This window comes from Anolis carolinensis, chromosome 1 (genome assembly GCF_035594765.1).
Source record: "Anolis carolinensis isolate JA03-04 chromosome 1, rAnoCar3.1.pri, whole genome shotgun sequence".
NCBI lineage: Eukaryota > Metazoa > Chordata > Lepidosauria > Squamata > Dactyloidae > Anolis > Anolis carolinensis.
The window spans coordinates 5164391-5181807 of NC_085841.1; the positions used below are offsets into that span (position 1 = coordinate 5164391).

At 41.6% G+C, this 17417-nt stretch overlaps 1 protein-coding gene across 3 annotated transcripts in view; it reads right to left on the reverse strand.

Annotated features, from left to right (window-relative positions):
• The window catches only part of kif13b (kinesin family member 13B), a 304005-nt gene that overhangs the window by 8804 nt on the left and 277784 nt on the right, over positions 1–17417 (reverse strand). For all 3 annotated transcript variants that reach the window (XM_062968806.1, XM_062968805.1, XM_062968807.1), the window contains 3 exons: positions 14714–14847; positions 3739–3801; positions 957–1971 (listed from right to left, as the gene is read on the reverse strand). In XM_062968806.1, the coding sequence (XP_062824876.1) occupies positions 957–1971; positions 3739–3801; positions 14714–14847 (1212 nt within the window). The remainder of the gene's footprint in view (positions 1–956; positions 1972–3738; positions 3802–14713; positions 14848–17417) is intronic.

A 17417-nucleotide genomic window follows, 5' to 3' on the forward strand; every position in this document is an offset into this window, starting at 1 on the left:
GGGGACCAAGCCCGAAAACATACAACAATAAAATGATCAAACAATTAGAGCTACGACCTTATGAGACCATCTAGATGGCTTTTGGAGGTCACTTTCCTTACCTATGGTCCTATGAGACCATCTAGATGGCCTTTGAGTGTCCCTTTCCTTACTTATGGTTTTATGAGATTGTCTAGATGGCCTTTGGGGGCCCCTTTATTTGCCTATGTTCTTATGAAACCATCTAGATGGTCTTTGGGGGGGCCTTTCCTTATCTATGGTCTTATGATACCATCTAGATGGTCTTTGGAGGTCTCTTTGTTTACCTATGGTCTTCTAAGATCATCTAGATCAGAGGTCCCCAAACTAAGGCCCTTCAAGGTCATTGACCTGGCCTCTGTCCTAAACTTTAGACTTAGGGTTGACCTAAATCTGAAATAACTTGAAGGCACACAACTACAACAATCTTAATTTTGGACTATTTCATCATAGTCTGGCCTCCTAACAGTCTTCGGAACTGTGAATCGGCCCTCCACTTAAAAAGTTTGAGGACCCCTGGTATAGTATAACTCGATTCAATACTGAGACAGCAATTTTGATTGTTAGTAAGTCAACTATAAGACTTTGTTTGGTTTTTATTTCTATTTGACATAATTGGCACTTAAAACTATAAATAGGAATAGTTTTTCCATATTACCTTTGCAAGTGTTGCCAAGCGTATTCCTTTATGTTAAGAACTAGCCAAATTTCTAGCCAAATTCAGTTTAGATTGATGTTAAATACACCATAATCCCCTTCTTGTGCAGCTTGTACAACAAGTGCCACTAAAAGTTGTTTATATAGGAGATAACATTACACTACCAACAGTACTTACATACTATATACCATACTTTCCTTTTTTACGTTTCACTGCAACACAAAGCAACCCATCATGCATCTTGACATTCCTCTCCCTGCAATCCTTTCCCCCAAATTACCTGATGGCAAATCCAATTCAACTCCCACCCAGGTTCCCTCTTGGAAGTCCGTTGGACCAACGTATCTCACGGTCCCGCTTTTATTCGTACCGACAGTCACATACTCGCCCTCCTTCAACCAGTCAGGGATCTCGTTGCCTTCTTCCGAGTCAGACGCCGCATCTGCTTTTTCCTCGAGACTGGCTTCCGTGTCGTCCTGGCCCTCCTGGCTCTTTTCCTCTTCCAGACCCAATAACCCCCCTGGTTCTCCTCCCAACATGTTGGAGAAAGACTTGAGTTCGGATGTCTTTACTCTTTGGATTTTGAATGGGGATACCACGACGTTGGACTGCGGTGAAAGCTCAGGAAGGACTTGGGATCTGGAGGACCTTGTTTCAGAGGCAGGTGCCGGTTTTGCATATCGGGAGACAACGGGAGGACTTCCAGGCTGTTGAGATGAGTGCAAGTCTTTTTTTGAAGGCGAGGATGAAGAGCAGCGTGTATCCATCTCAGTAGCCAAAGAGGTGGCATTATGGCCTTCACTTGGAGTTGCGGAAGAAACATGGGACCTTGACCTCAAGTTGCCACTACTATCCACTTTGTCCCAGTCCTTAGTTCTTGCATGGTCAAGTTTAAGGCCAGGGGTAAACAGATCACCCCTTGCAAGAGAAGAGTTTGACTCGGAATCTGAAACAGGGTATGATTTTATTGGAGTCTCAACAATAGAGGTTGCTTGAGTAGTCACTGAAGGCTGGGCCACATCGATGGCGGTGGGTGTCTGGCTCCCAGCTGGAAGAGAGGCCTCGTTCCCTGACGTAAGCGCTTCTGAAAGAGTCGCCGTCGAAACGCTGTGAGAGAAGTAGCCGCTGGAGGCTTCACTCAAAGGACTCGGTGGCCCTTCTTGGGAGTCCTGCGCTTGAATGTCCGGCGTGGACGGCTGTGGAGGCACTTTGGGAGACCTTTCGAGGGTCTTCTCTAAGCCTGTCGACTGGGCGGCCACCTCAAAGGGCTCTTTGTTGCCTTCTCCTTGAGTCAGCTAAAGGAGAAATGGATTTGTGGTCAGGATGGAAAGATCATAACAAACACATTTGGGAGGGAGAGGGCAATGACCAAAAAAACTGCAGTCGGAGAGAAAAACAACACCCATTTTCATAAGGTGAGCATTCAGTTCCATTCCCCAATTTTAAAAAAGAACTACTGAGACTCATAAACATGTCTTTCAGAACAATAACAAAAAGCAATGAGATTTCAGAGTTTGTTGTGCTGTCGAAGGCTTAAGAGTTTGCTTGATACTGAAAAAGAGATTTCATAATTTAGCAAATAACATTTGCGTGTCCTTTTCCTGGAATGCCAAAATCCAAAATAGTCTAAAACTGCCCAAAGGGATGGAAGAAATACTGTTACCTTTGCTTTCTAATATGGTTCTATGTATGCAAAATTCTGCATAAAATATTGTGCATAAAATTATCTTTCAGGCTATGGGTACAAGGTGTATATATTTTTTCATGTCAGGAGTGACTTGAGAAATTGCAAGTGGCTTCTGGTGTGAGAGAATTGGCTGTCTGCAAGGATGTTGCCCAGGGGACGCCCGGATGTTTTGATGTTTTACCATCCTTGTAGGAGGCTTCTCTCATGTCCCCACATGGAACTGGAGCTGACAGAGGGAGCTCATCTGCGCTCTCCCCAGGTTGGATTTGAACCAGTAACCTTCAAGTCATCAGTCCTGTTGGCACAAGGGTTTAACCCATTGCACCACTGGGTCTCAACTCCCAAGACATCTAATATATATGCAAATATAGGTAATTCCATAATATGGAAAAATCCAAAATCCCAAGCATTTCCGACAAGCTGTAACTGTACAAAACATATACATGAAAACTTAGATGTGTCATACAAACAACTTAACACACCTCAATGAGTTTATGGCTTATTTGAATATTAACAAGAGTCTTATTAACAGGAGGTAGTTTGGCTGGAAGCCATTTACTCACTGGCGCCCTGGTAGGATTATTAAATAGATGTGTACAGTGCAAGAAATATGCCTGCCATTATTTACCGAGAGATTATTTATATTACGGGAATGGGCAACTTGCTGTTTGAAAAGGGCGATTTATGTGAAAGGGGGAACAAAGCAAGATCTATACATCTTGCCTGGCTATTTCGCTTAATTCATGGGAGGAGATAAATCATCATTTCCAAGTCGAGTGTCTTGCCGCACAGCCTCATGTCCCAAACGCTGGTCCTTTCCCAAAGACATTAGCTGTGACAGATTACAGACTTAAGAGCACCTTCCAAGATCAATGTGACAAACGTTGGATCCACTCAGAAATATCGTTTGTTTTGAGTAACTGGGTACCTTTCAACTTCACAATTTCCTCAATCCTGGGAGCTGTAGTTTCGTGAGATCTTTAGCCTTATCTGACAAAGAGTGTTGTTGGCTCATCAAACGACAGATCCCAACAATCCATAGCACTGAGCTATTTCAGTTAAAGCGGTGCCAAAACTGGATTCATTCTACAGTGTAGATGCACCCAACGTTGGTTAGAGTCATCAATGTAGTCGTCAATGGTTGAATGTTGAGCCAAGGGTTTGGTAAACCGAACCAATTCAATAGGTTTCTGCTCTAGTTGGCATAGGATTCAGGGCCATATGAAATGGTTACACTTATGGAAGTCCATGTATTCCATCACAACTTCTGCACGACTCTAACCAACCACAACAGCAACATCTGTATTGCAAATGCTTCCCAGTCATACAGCTGCATTGATATTCTTTAGCACTTTGGAGTTTCTCAAAGACTCACCTGTTTCAGTTTTGCAGAGCTGGCATCAACACTGGCCGACTGGACCATAATACGAGGGACAGGCTGCAAGGAGAAAAAAGAAGAGACCCCCAAATGGCATTAATCCTCAGAAAATAATGTACCTGGATCTCAATGGACTGAGAATTGATGGCAGAGTTGCCCAAACCCTCAATTCCATTCAGTTAAGAGTATAATATAAGAAGTCTAGAATATCAATTTCTCTATCTGCCTTTATAACAGGGTGGACCTTCTAGATCAGTGGTTCTCAACCTGTAGGTCCCCAGATGTTTTGGCCTTCAACTCCCAGAAATCCTAACAGCTGGTAAACTGGCTGAGATTTCTGGGAGTTGTGGGCCAAAAACATCTGGGGACCCACAGGTTGAGAACCACTGATCTAGATGTTCTTGGATTCCAACTTCCAGCATTGCTTAACATTGCTGACTAGGGCAGGAAGAAGTTGCAGCTCGAGGGTGACATGATTCCCATAGACTTCCACCACAAAAGTTATAAGCCTGGACACAGACTGGTGGCCATAATAGTATCACAAGACCATACTGGATTGTACCTGTAACACCACCATGGCAAGGTGTGACAACTTGGCCATATCATGATGGCCTCCCCATCTAGACTTTTCTCAGTTATTAGAGTATGAAAGACTTCTGCTTCTGCCTCCACTTTGACAACACATTCAACTGTCCCTCATTCTTGGTCAACACAGTTCCTGAAAGATTGACACAGATAACTGGAATGTTGGCATAAAATTAGAATTAAAGATTCAGCTGTATGCAGGTCTGTTTTAGTGAGCCTGAGCAACTCCATTGACCTGTATTGTTTACTGAGCTCTATTTGTGCTCTTCTACAAATGCTGTAAATCCAGTATTATGTGTTCAGGACCAACAACCAGAGAACATCCTCTTAAATAGCAAACAAACTCTGACTACAATCTGCTTTGGTTACATAGACATCAGATAAAAGTTTAGACATTTTTGTTACTCATGCAGACTTTGCCACTGTCTGCATAACTCTGAGTTTACTGATGCTTGGAATACAGTTTACCTAAGCAATGCTTGGTAGATCCTATGGTCAATGTTTTTGTTTGTTGTCTATTCGCCTTCCTGTTCAGCTTCAAGTCTCATCCCACCTCAAGTTTCACTTGGAAAATACCGCAGGGCTGATATTTCAGTCCTACTTGACATGATCAGAACATTCGATGTATTTCTATTTTTCAGAGGTACTGTTGACCAGAAAAGCAGTATACAAAACTCTATTCTAAATAGTAAATATGCATGTACAACTCTACTTATTCTGCACCATACAGACATAGAATCAACTAGACACCCACAAGAAGATTACACTTCATGCTCGATTCCTTTCCAGAAGAGGAAAGATCTTGTTGAGAGCTATAATAATGTAATCCAATGGGATTGTAATGCTGCATTGCAAGGGAATTGTAATGCCCGGAAACTGAGGAAGGCAAAGCTGTGCCAATCCATTTTTCAGGAATTTGATTGACTTTTGGGCATTCTTGATGAATGACTGCATAAGGATGTCTTGGATACTTTCTTACACAAGCAAACAAATGGCCAGTTATTTTAAAATTGCACGGGAGACCATCAACAAATACCAATGGAGCTATTTCAGAGGAAGAAATTGGCAAAGTCAGCTCAGAGTGGGATCAGCATAAGTTGACAGGTGGCTTGAAAGCACATACACACAAAAATATGTAAGCGTAAGCCACTAAAATGATTCTAACTGACATGTCACAATGTACCGTGTGAGTGTTGGATCGGTTCAGAGGTCGGAAAAGGGAAGTAAGAAGACTATGTAACACGATTTTTGTTCCTGGGTTATAAAGCCATTTCCTAATTGGTTCTATCATAAAAACTTGGAAAAAGTTTATTAAACTGCAAAAACTGGTTTTGTGGGACATCCTGCAGCACAATTTGCTCTAGTTTTTCCATGAATATCTCATCATAAGAGTCTCCACCAATTCAACCTAGTTTGTGGCAGCTACAAAAACGAAGTTTCTGGAGTAGAACAACTACTTTCAAAGCAAGTACCACACAGTTAAACAGGAAATAACACTTTCAAACCAGAAACAGAAAATTTTGTTGCATACTGTAATGTATTTCTTCCGCCACCCAAGAAACACTCCAGATTCCTCAACATTAATCTCTTCCAAAACCAATGGTTCATCAACTGGAACTTATTTTTTGGCTCTGAAAGAGAACCAGGGCTGTTGGGATTTAAATCATTTTCTTTCCAGCTGTCAAGAAAACTTCCCTCCTTCCAAAAGGATGATAAATAGCCTCCCCTCCCCAACCTTTGAAAGCCAATTTTGTTTAAAAAAAAGCAAAGAGAAGGAAAAATAGCAATTATTAAAAGTGCCAATTAAATAACTCTGCTGTTGACAGCAAACAGATGGGTAAGAGAAATCCCCTGCCGGGTGGCAACTATAAAAACAAATCACTGATATGATACAAGGTGGAAAGGAAATGCTCAGCAAGTGGGTTGGAAATACCTGTAATTGAGAATGAAGCAGCTGGAGATCATGGACTTGGAGGGACCACAAAGGCCATCCAGGAATAAAGCTCTTCTGAAAGAAGCCCACCCAATCTCTGTTTGAAGACCTCCAAAGATGGAGAGTCCACCATCCATTGGGGCCATCCATTCAATTCCTGAACAGCTCTTACAGTTGAGAAGTTCCTCCTAGTGTTGAGGTGGAATCTCTTCTCTTATAATTTGCATTTACTTGTCTATATGTAGTCTCTGGGGAAGCAGAAGACAAGCTGTCTCCATCTTCTAGGTGGGCATTGTATATTCCTGAATGGCAGGGGGCTGGGTGGGATGGCCCTATGATCCCTTCAAATATTTCAAGATAGCTATCATGCCATTTTTCACTTTTCTCCATCTAAATATAACCAGCTCTCAGAGTCAGTCCTCATAGAGATTGGTTTCCAGATGTTTGGAAGACCTGCGTAGGGCTGTTGAGGACCAAGCTTCTTGGAAGTTTCAATTTCAAAGGGTTGCCCTAAGTCAAACATAACAACAACTACAAGAAGGTGGGGCCTTTGAGATATCAAGGGCAACCCTGAATTGAAAGCCACAACTAGAGCCATTATATGCTCTCTTTCATCTCCTGTGCTTCATGTACTTCTATGACATCTACCTTTGGTTTTTGCAGTGCTGTCTGCCATTTTTAACTCTACACCAGATGGTGAAGAAAACAGTTGTTGGTGATTAACCTTCTTCAAGCCTCCACTAATAGTTATTTGTATGTAATTCAGACTGCTTACTTATTGTATATGTGTGTATCGGTATGCAGTTTTCCTTAACTCTATGTTGTGGGAGGGGCTGCAAATCATGCGATCAGAACTGGTACTGTTCAGGACTCAGACTCTGTTTTAGAAAAGGTATGTTTTTAGACACCAATAAAAACAGTACAGTTTAGATGCCAGTAGAAACAGAATGCTTTAGAGAACAGAGACTCTATTAGACTCTCAAAACAGAGAGATGCTTTAGACTATGGATTGTTAAGATTTTAAGAAAGATGCCCTGTGTTATCTGCACAGAGAAACTACTTCAAATCCTATCTGTAACTGGATTGATATGCAAAGTGCCTGTATACCAAATACATGAAGTTTGTGAGTAAAACAACTATGTTATTTTTAAAGTAGTCTACTTTTTTGTCTCTTGAAAGCATGATTTAAACCAAGATGGATGGCTATCTGTTGGGAATGCTCTGATTGGATAGTCCTGCATGGTCCTAAGGAAGTCTCTTCCAACTCTCTGATTCAACAGGGACAACCCAGAAGAAGAAGAAGGAAGTCACAGCGTCTCTGTTTGCACTTCTCTTGTTGTATAAATAGACCAGTCCAGCGGAACGTGATGTGCTCCAATGGAAAGCAGCAGGCAACCAGCTTAATCAGAAAGCCCTCTTTTAGGCACATGAAGCAGATTTCAGCGGAAGCCGATCCGCTAGTTACACCAAGAATCCTATTACGCCAAATTAATTCAATCTGGGCTAATTAGAGAGCAGGAAGTTCTTTCAATTACTTTATGTACCTTCAGAGAAACGCACTTGAATACAAGAGCAGATTTCGTTAATTGCCGTTTCCTTATTCTACACATTAGATGCCGAACTTGGCGGCAGAAGGTCAACCTTCCATCGGTTCTGGAGTTTAGGCACTGCATGGAGACGGACAAAGCTTTCTAGAGCTTATTAATTCTAGACAAACTGGAAAATAACATGCATATATACTACTAGCTATGCCCGGCCACGCGTTGCTGTGTGGTGTTGGTGAGAACTTGTTGAGGTAGTGGTGGTATTGAATGTCTGTTGTATGGTTGTCTTTATGTTTAGTATGCATTTGGTTGTTTGTGTACTCTGAAAGTGATGAGGGTAGAGGGGGTCTATGTCCCTATGTAGTATTGTATAGTATTTATACGTTGTCCATGTGTTGGGAATGCTTGGATTGTGTCCTGCTGCATAGTAGAAAGGGTTGGGCTGGATGGCCCTTAGGGGTCTCTCCAAACTCTTGTGCCTGTCCCCTGGGCTGAGTGCGTTGCTAGGAGACCAAGTGGGCGGAGCTTAGCCCTCTAACTGGCAGCAATTGGATAAAAACAAATATTCCTCTCCCTCTAATTAGGACTTTATTTTTCTTTTCTTTTTGTTGTATCAACCTAGAGCCGTGGATGATGGGTTGTGTTGTCAAATTTCGAGGTTGGGGGGCCTGTAGTTTTGTTGTTTTGTCCGCTGCCCTGATGCCATCACTCTTTTATATATATAGATAGAAGAGTGCTTTCCACTTTTGATAGTCCTGATGATACGCAAAGAGCTATCATGGCCATCAAATCCATTCCTGATGGCAACGGCATATGATAGCATAGCTTCTTTAATACGGCCCTCTCTTCCCATCTGCAATGCTCCTGATCAATTAAGATGCTGCTGCAATCAATTAACGGGACGCAACTATCAATTAATGCGTTCGGCCGGGATGAATTCTTCACTGTCTCAGCAAGAAGGCAGCAAGATGGAGTGCTCTCCTTGGCTTCTATAGGTCACCTTCCTGGCCTTTCTTTTTTAATGCACAGAGTTTACATCAAGTTCAACCATGGCACTTTTAGTGCTTCAGACCATCCAATTCTCTTCCACCTTCGGGGATGAGAATGTGTAAGGAAAGAGCATCTGCACTACACAATTAATAGCAATATGATCCCACTTTAAATGTCAACGCTCCATTCTTTGGAGTTCTGGGATTTGTAATTTGGTGGGGGACTTGTGGGGCTCTCGTGTTCCAGAGAGTGAATTAGAGCTCTCTCTAGCAAGGATTTCCAAGCACCTCCTCAAGCTACAAGTCCTGAGATTCCACAGATAGACCATAATAACTCACACACTAATCCAATTATTGCAACATTACTAAGGGGTTCTGGGAGATGTAGTCCAAAAGGAGTAGCTTTTCAAAGCCATGCTGAGAACATGCACTTTTTTCCCTTTATGAAATGGAAAATGAAAATTATAACAAATGAAAATTATTACCATTACTATTATTATTACTATCACCATCATCATCACCATCATCATCTTCATAACATATAAGATGTCCAAGTCTTTCTCATTTGTCCTCAAAACAAGGCAATACCTATTGAGATCTCCTAACAGAAATCAACTATTCTGGTCCAAAGTTTTGTTCACTCTCCTTTCTTCATTCTGAAGTCTTTCCAGCATGTTGATCGCTTTATAACAAATAATCGTTGGTTTCTATGAGACCCAAAAGTTGTCCTCAACTTTTGACTCTTCCTCTTCTACTGCCATTTTCCATAGGCTTTAATGCAGGACTGAAGGTTGAGAATGCCTTATCTGAAATGCTTGGGATCAGATTTCGGAATCTCAGTATTTGCATATAGGTACACATTGAGATATTGTGGAGATGGGATCCAAGTCTATGGGAAAAATTCACTTATATGTCATATACAGTTATCCTGAAGGTAGTTTCATACAATATTTTCAATCATTTTGTGTGAATGAAACAAACTATGCACATTGAATCATCAGAAAAGAGTGTCAATAACTAATCCACCCAATGTGGATGCAAGGAGTATGGGCTTCTGTGAAATTGAGAAAATGTAAATAAAAATATTTCTATTTTTACCTGAGAGAACACCTTCCTGGGAATCTGTAGATCCTCCAGTGCAACCCTATGTTCAACATCCATTGGAAGTTCACCATAGGATTGCGCTGGAGATCACAGGAATGACTAGAGAAGTCTTCTCTATAGGAATCTCTAGCACCTCCAGTGAAACTCAACGTCCATTGGAAATTCTCCATAGGGTCGTGCTGTAGAACTAAGAAATGACCCCCATGAAAGAGGCCACTATCAGGACCACAATTCCCCATTAAAACAAGATCACTCTGTCTGTGGGAGGATGTCTGGTGAGATATCTTCACAAAAGGGCCACAAAGCACCATTCTCCTCTCTTGGAAGCTTCAGGCAACTTGACTAGATGCCCTTCGCTGAAGCTGAAAAAGAGTAGCTTTATTTAGACTTATTGATATCATGTTGGTTGGTCTGAATGCCATTTTATTTTATTTGTATTATTTATTAGAGCTAGCTCCAAGCCTTTTCAACTAATGTGATTTACGGTAACATCAGTTCCAGCAACAATGGTAAAATTTATGATATGCACTTAGTGTTGTTTGTGTTTTGCCAAATAGAAAATGTAGTTCTATTTTTAAGTTATGATTCTATGCTTCTTCCCCTTGCTTCCTACTGACAAACGCTGAGGGTCTGGGCAGAGAAGAAAAACCCTGGCAAGCTTAGGACGATAGGAAATGGGAGGCCTGAACCATGGTGGGGTTGTGTTAACTCTTTTCAAGTTGTCTTTTGACTTTGGGCAACCCTGTATATAAATGACTTCCCAAGTCTCCCTGTCACCAACAGTTTGGCTCAGGTCTTGAAAAACGATGCCTACGCTAGGTATATACACTGACACTAGTTTTTAAGTAGACTTTATATATGTCGAGAGAAGATTTTGGAAAACTGGGTTTTGATATGACTTGTCTTCTTCATTCATTCATTCAGTCGTTTCTGATTCTTTGTGACCTCATGGACCAGTCTACGCCAAAGCTCTTTGTCGGCCGTCGCTGCCCCCAGTTCCTTCAAGTTCAACCCAGTCAATTCCAGGATACCATCCATCCATCTTGCCTTTGGTCGGCCTCTCTTCCTTTTTCCTTCCATTTCCCCCAGCATCATGATCTTTTCCAAGCTTTCCTGTCTTCTCAGGAAAGGATATGACTTGTGGATAAGGGGAAAGTATTACTGCCATGTAAGAAGGTCAGCTGCCATTTTGTCAGGACCTTAGTGGAGGATAAGGATGATGGGAAAGAGGATCTTCTCCCAGCAGTCAAATCAGGAGCAAAGGTAGAGCAGCCACCTGAGTAGCCTGACACTTTGGAGCTCACTACCGCTGGGCAGGCGCAGACTCCTTCAAGCTTAGAGGAAAGAGAGGCAGGGCAGGATGAGGTTCTTCAGAGGGAAAAGCAGGAGCTGACTTGCTCTGTCCAGCTCCAGCTAAGGGTTGATGCCATCCAGCTGAGAAGGTCCAACTGGCTGGCTCAGAAAAGGGTCTCTCAGCTGTAAGTGCTTTATTGGGCAGCAGAAATAGCTGGTGGCCGCAACAGCTCTTTGCTGGAAGCAACGTCTTGGTAAGAGATACAGCTGGTAACTTTGCTGTTTGTGTTTAGACTTTTGACTATGTGTTTGGATCTTGATTGGGACAATTCTTGAACATTGGTGAGCTTCTATGTTATTGATCCTTCGGAATGGTCTTTTGACTATCCTCCTACTTGACTCTCTGTTTGGATTAACTGCCATGTATAGTCCTGACTATGAGCTTGGAGAGTGTGCTGTTGAGTTCTGGCCCATTTCCCCATCTAGGCATTAAAAAAAGCCAGAAGCAATGCCAAGGTGGAGAGAGTAGAGGAGGTCATTACTCTTTAAAAGCTCTCCTGGGATGAACTAAACTCTTGTGTTTCACCAAGGGAATGGGACTTCCTTTTTTATATGTAAGAGCTAAGGTACATTCCTTACATTGACCTATAGATAACCCGAGCAAGGTTTTGGGGTTAGATTTTTTTGACTAAAATTTCTAGCCTTCTACATGAGTAATATATAATAAGTCTATCACCTGCAATATGGTCTTCCTTTTTTTCTACATACTGAGCCTTCCCTTATCTGGAAATCCAAATCCCAATGGCCACAGCTTGTATGTAAGTATGTATACACATATGTGTGTGCAATTGAACTTGAGCAATCATGGGTTTTGGCATTCATAAGGGGTCTTGAAACCAAAACTCACTGAATACACATGTATGTGTATCTATATGTATGTCTTGTGTATATATACTAGTGTATATATCCAGTGTTGCCCAAGTGTTGTCGGGACCGCTTCTCCGACTTTCTCTTTCTTTCCTGCCCACTCCCTTCATACCTTTCCCCCTTTCTTTTCTCTTCTTTCCTTCCTTCCCTCTTTTTTCTTTCTTTTACTTCATTTTCTCATTCTTTCTTTCCTTCTTCCTCCATTCCCCTAATACACATCACATTCCTTTCCCAGTGGAATTACAGGGGACCACTTTACCTAGCAGTAGCCAATTCAGTGACATCACAGAGGGCCACTTCACCTAGAAATAACCTTTGTGGCACACACACACACACACATGAAATTACAAGTACATCATTAAAATGTATTGATATTTAGTGGTCAACAGAGAAAGGTATAAGTGATACCACATTTCATTAGTTTTGTTCCTTGAGTCAACTGAAAGCTGAAAAAATGATCTTCTAATCAAAAAGCACTTTTTCATTGGTTCTATGGTTCATGCAAATACAATGGTTAATTCTTGAAAAATAATAGCTGTTTGAAAAAAATAGTTTTTTGAAAACCGATTGTTAGGTTAGGTTAGGTACCAAGCCATATATTTATTAAATTTGTATCCTATTTTGGCTGCCAAATGATTTAAACCTTTATTTCAAGAGCTGGAGGCCTTTTTGTGCTGTGCGTTGCAATTATCCTTTTGTGAAGGTTAGTTCAGAGCTAAATCTCGGCTACCGGGGAGAAGACTCGTAATTAATGTCGAGGAACTGGAGTTTTAAACGGCTTTGATTGTGCTTTTCCAGCCTCGCGAAACGGTTATTGTATGTACTTGATATTCAGCTCAAATAGCTACTTTTAAAAGCTAACCTTTACAAAATTTAATAGAATAATAGATATTGAAATGCCATTCCTTGGCAGTGCCCCTCTCTCTATCTTTCGGAGGCAAGACGTACACTGAATAAAAATGTAAAGTTTGATTTTTTACAAAGAATGTGCTGCCCCTTGGAGTCCATCTTTTTATATTACTACAGTATAGAACACAAGGTCGAAATGCCTTAAAGGCACCAGGTCCTGCCTGATCTTGAAAGCTAAGCAGGGTCGGCCCTGGTTATTATTTGGATGGAAGACCGCAAGAAATGCGAGGTTCTATAGGATCTGTTTCAAAGGAAGGAACACAAGCAACTCTGAGGGTTCCTTGCCTAAGAAAACGCTAGAAAATTCATGGGCTCCCCATAAGTCGACAGGCAACTCAAAGGCAAATACAAACACAGACACTGAACAATCTAATAGCCTAAAAATCCTTTTCGGCTTCCCACCATAGTGGAATTCATCATCTATCGGACAGATGGCAAGTTATTTAACCTCAGCAGACTGAAAGCCAAAACCAAGGTCACCACAACATCTGTTATAGAACTCCAATATGCTGATGATAACGTAATCTGTACGCATTCAGAAGAAGGCCTACAAGCCACTCTAAACATCTTTGCAGAAACATACAAGAAGCTCGGCCTCTCATTGAACATCGAGGAAATAAGTGCTCTTCCAACAGGCATCAGCCAATCCCTCTGCAATTCCTTAAATACAGCTTAATGGTGTCACATTAGAAATGTTGACCATTTCTGCTCCCTTGGCAGCCACCTCTCCACAAAAGTCAACACTGACGCTGAAAAACAACACCACCTGAGCTCTGCGAGTCCAGCATTCTTCCAAATGAAGCAGAGAGTGTTTGAGGATCATCTCATCCGTAGGGAGACCAAGGTGTTTGTTTATAAAGCTACTGTCCTCCCAACCCTGTTATACACCTGTGAAACATGGACCATCTACAGACATCACACTCAACTCCTGGAGTGATTCCATCAGCATTGCCTCCAAAAAATCTTGCAAATCTCTTGGGAAGACAGGTGGACCAATGTCAGCGTTCTGGAAGAAGCAAAGACTACCAGCACTGAAGTGATGCCACAACACCATCAACTCCGCTGGACTGGCCACGTTGTCTGAATGCCCAAAGATCACCATCTCCCAAAGCAGTTACTCTACTCTCAACTCAAGAATGGAAAACAAATGTTGGTGGACAGGAAAAGAGATTGAAAGATGGGCTTAAAGCTAAACTTAAAAACTGTGGCATAGACACTGAGAACTGGGAAGCCCTGGCCCTTGAGCACTCTAACTGGAGGTCAGCTGTGACCAACAGTGCTGCGGAGTTTGAAGAGGCATGAAAGGGAGAAACATGTCAAGAGGAAGGTGCGTCAACTCAATCCTGACCGGGATCACTTTCCACCTAAAAACGAATGCCTTCACTGTGGAAGAACATGCAGATCAAGAATAGGGCTCCACAGTCACCTATGGACCCACCACCAAGACCCTCCACTTGAAAGGCCATCATACTCGGACAACGAGGGATCGCCTAAGTGAAGTACTGCTGATCCACGTATTCCTCTTCTTATACTTGTCCATTCAGTTTCTATGGCCTAAATACAGAATTCTGCATAATACTTTGCTCCTCTTCCACTTCAGGAGTCCATTGGAAGCCTATGTTTCATAGCAAGCCCTTTACTTTAATCCATGACCCTTCCCCTCTTCTCCAAACGTGCTTCATGTTTACCTGCGGGATGAGCGGAGAGGTTTGCCTTCCCTTTTTCTCATCTCTCACCGGAAACAGGGATTTAAGCAGCTTTGGCATCTGAGGCACAAAAGACTTCACGGGATTCAAGTAAGCAGCCGCGAGGCCACCGAGTCCTGCAAACGATAACAACCATGTAATGCACAGTATCTCTACTTTCTGCCTGGAAGACATCGCAAGACTCTTAACTCAGAGTGTTTTAAATGGAGTGTTGTGACACATTATTGTGTTGACTGCAGCGTGTAGGTGTGACGCATAAATGTAATGACAAAAATCTTGGGAAACGTTTTCAAGAGATATGTTGTGTTCCCATACATTTTGTTATTACAAATTTATGTATGTGTCTGTATTTCTTCAACAAATTTATGTATGTGTCTGTATTTCATGGTTTAACATTAGTTTCATCAATAAAACTGAATGACTGTGTTGCCAAATGTTGCAAATGCCTAAAACGTGTGTCACCAACATGAACTGTTAGAAAGGTTCTGCTCTTCCTAGCTGAATTTGACAGCAATGTATTATTATCAGTCTCCTTGTAACTTGAGGTGGGGTACAGCAGGATTAAAACAGAGAGATAAACACACATGCCTTGGTTACATTATACAGCCACTTTGAGTCTCCTTGTGGGAGAAAAAGTGGAGAATAAATAAACATTATTATTATTATTATTATTATTATTATTATTATTGACACAACGACGTTGTATGACACAGCAAACAAGATAGTTATGCTGGATTTTGTTTCACAAAACCACAAGTCGAACACTTCCCAAGTGTTTAGGACTGTGTGATGTATTTTCGGATGATGCGTGCAGATCCCAGTAGGGTGGCCTTTTGCAGTTGGCAGATCGTAATTTTGTCAATGTCTATTGTTTCCAAATGCCGGCTGAGATCTTTTGGCACGGCACCCAGTGTGCCCATCACCACCGGGACCACCTGTACTGGTTTCTGCCAGAGTCTTTGCAGTTCAATCTTGAGGACCTGACAGCGGCTGAGTTTTTCCTGTTGTTTTTCTTCAATGCGACTGTCACCTGGGATGGCAACATCAATGATCCAAACCTTGTTCTTTTCCACAACTGTGATGTCTGGTGTATTGTGTTCCAGAACTTTGTCAGTCTGGATTCGGAAGTCCCACAGTATCTTTGCGTGTTCATTTTCCATGACCTTTGCTGGTTTGTGATCCCACCAGTTCTTTACTGCAGGGAGGTGGTACTTGAGGCATAAGTTCCAATGAATCATTTGGGCCACATAGTTGTGCCTCTGTTTGTAGTCTGTCTGTGCAATTTTCTTACAGCAGCTGAGGATATGATCAATGGTTTCGTTGGTTTCCTTGCAGAGTCTGCACTTTGGGTCATCAGCTGATTTTTCGATCTTGGTCTTAATGGCATTTGTCCTGATGTCTTGCTCCTGGGCTACAAGGATCAGGCCTTCTGTCTCCTTCTTCAGGGTCCCATTCGTGAGCCAGAGCCAGGTCTTCTCCTTGTCAGCTTTTCTTTCAGTTTTGTCAAGGAACTTTCCATGCAGTGTTTTGTTGTGCCAGTTGTCAGCTCTAGTTTGTAGTGTGGTTTTCTTGTACTGGTTTTTTGTCTGCTGTGCTTTGAGGAGTTTCTGATTTTTGACTTCAATCAAAGCAGGTTCTTCACTTTGCTTATTATTATTATTATTATTATTATTATTATTATTATTATTATTATTATTATTTATTTACATTCCCACTAGGATTATTAGGATAAGTGCACTGCACTTTACGTGATGTTTCCTTTGTCAAGTACTCAAAAAGTTCAACTGGTCCAAGGAGTGGCAACTGGATTGCTAACTGGGGCATGCAACTCTCTTGTTGCAACAGGTCCACCGCTTGCTGATCTATTTCTGGGCACAATCAAATGCTCTAGTTTTTTTTTTATTGTGTCAGAAGCGACTTGTGATCATACTGCAAGTCACTTCTGGTGTGAGAGAATTGGCCGTCTACAGAGATGTTGCCCAGGGGTGATGCTCTGATGATGACCTATAAAACCCTATACAGCTTGGGTTTAGGCTATTTAAAGTAAGCTCGTATATAAAACTAAACTGCAACTGCTAGCAAAACTTTATCTACAACATACAACATGAATATTCTAAATAGGTATCTATCTACTAAAACTAAATTTACAAGCTTTGCAATCATTGCCTGCTGATTTTAACATCCCACTCTGTTTAAGTGCCACTTTATTTCCGCCCTTCTACGTTGAATATCACTCTTATACATCAGAAAACCAACAACTGAAGGTTGTCCCTAACTTTGCTGTAAAATAAACAAACAAATGGGTCCCAGTCTTTCTTGAATTTGGTCAAAATATTTCTCCTTGCTCAACACTGTCGATTTGTCTATCCTGGCTAATTGATATATTATCTTCATTGGCTCGGAATATCTGATTTTGTCTCTCTCTGGGCACAGATGATTCTCACTGCACTGATCATGTATAAGAGTAATCTTCCATATTTCTTTTCTAATTGAGAGCAGACTGTAGATTTGTAGAAATGGTGGCCCTACCACTGACTCTGTGTATGTATGTGTGTATCTATAGGTAAATTATACACACAGGTTGAAATAAAGCAAAATAATCAACAAAAATGCATCAATCAGATAATATTATATGCTATCCTTGAGCTACCTTGCTCTAATATTACTAACTACCGATCTAATCAAA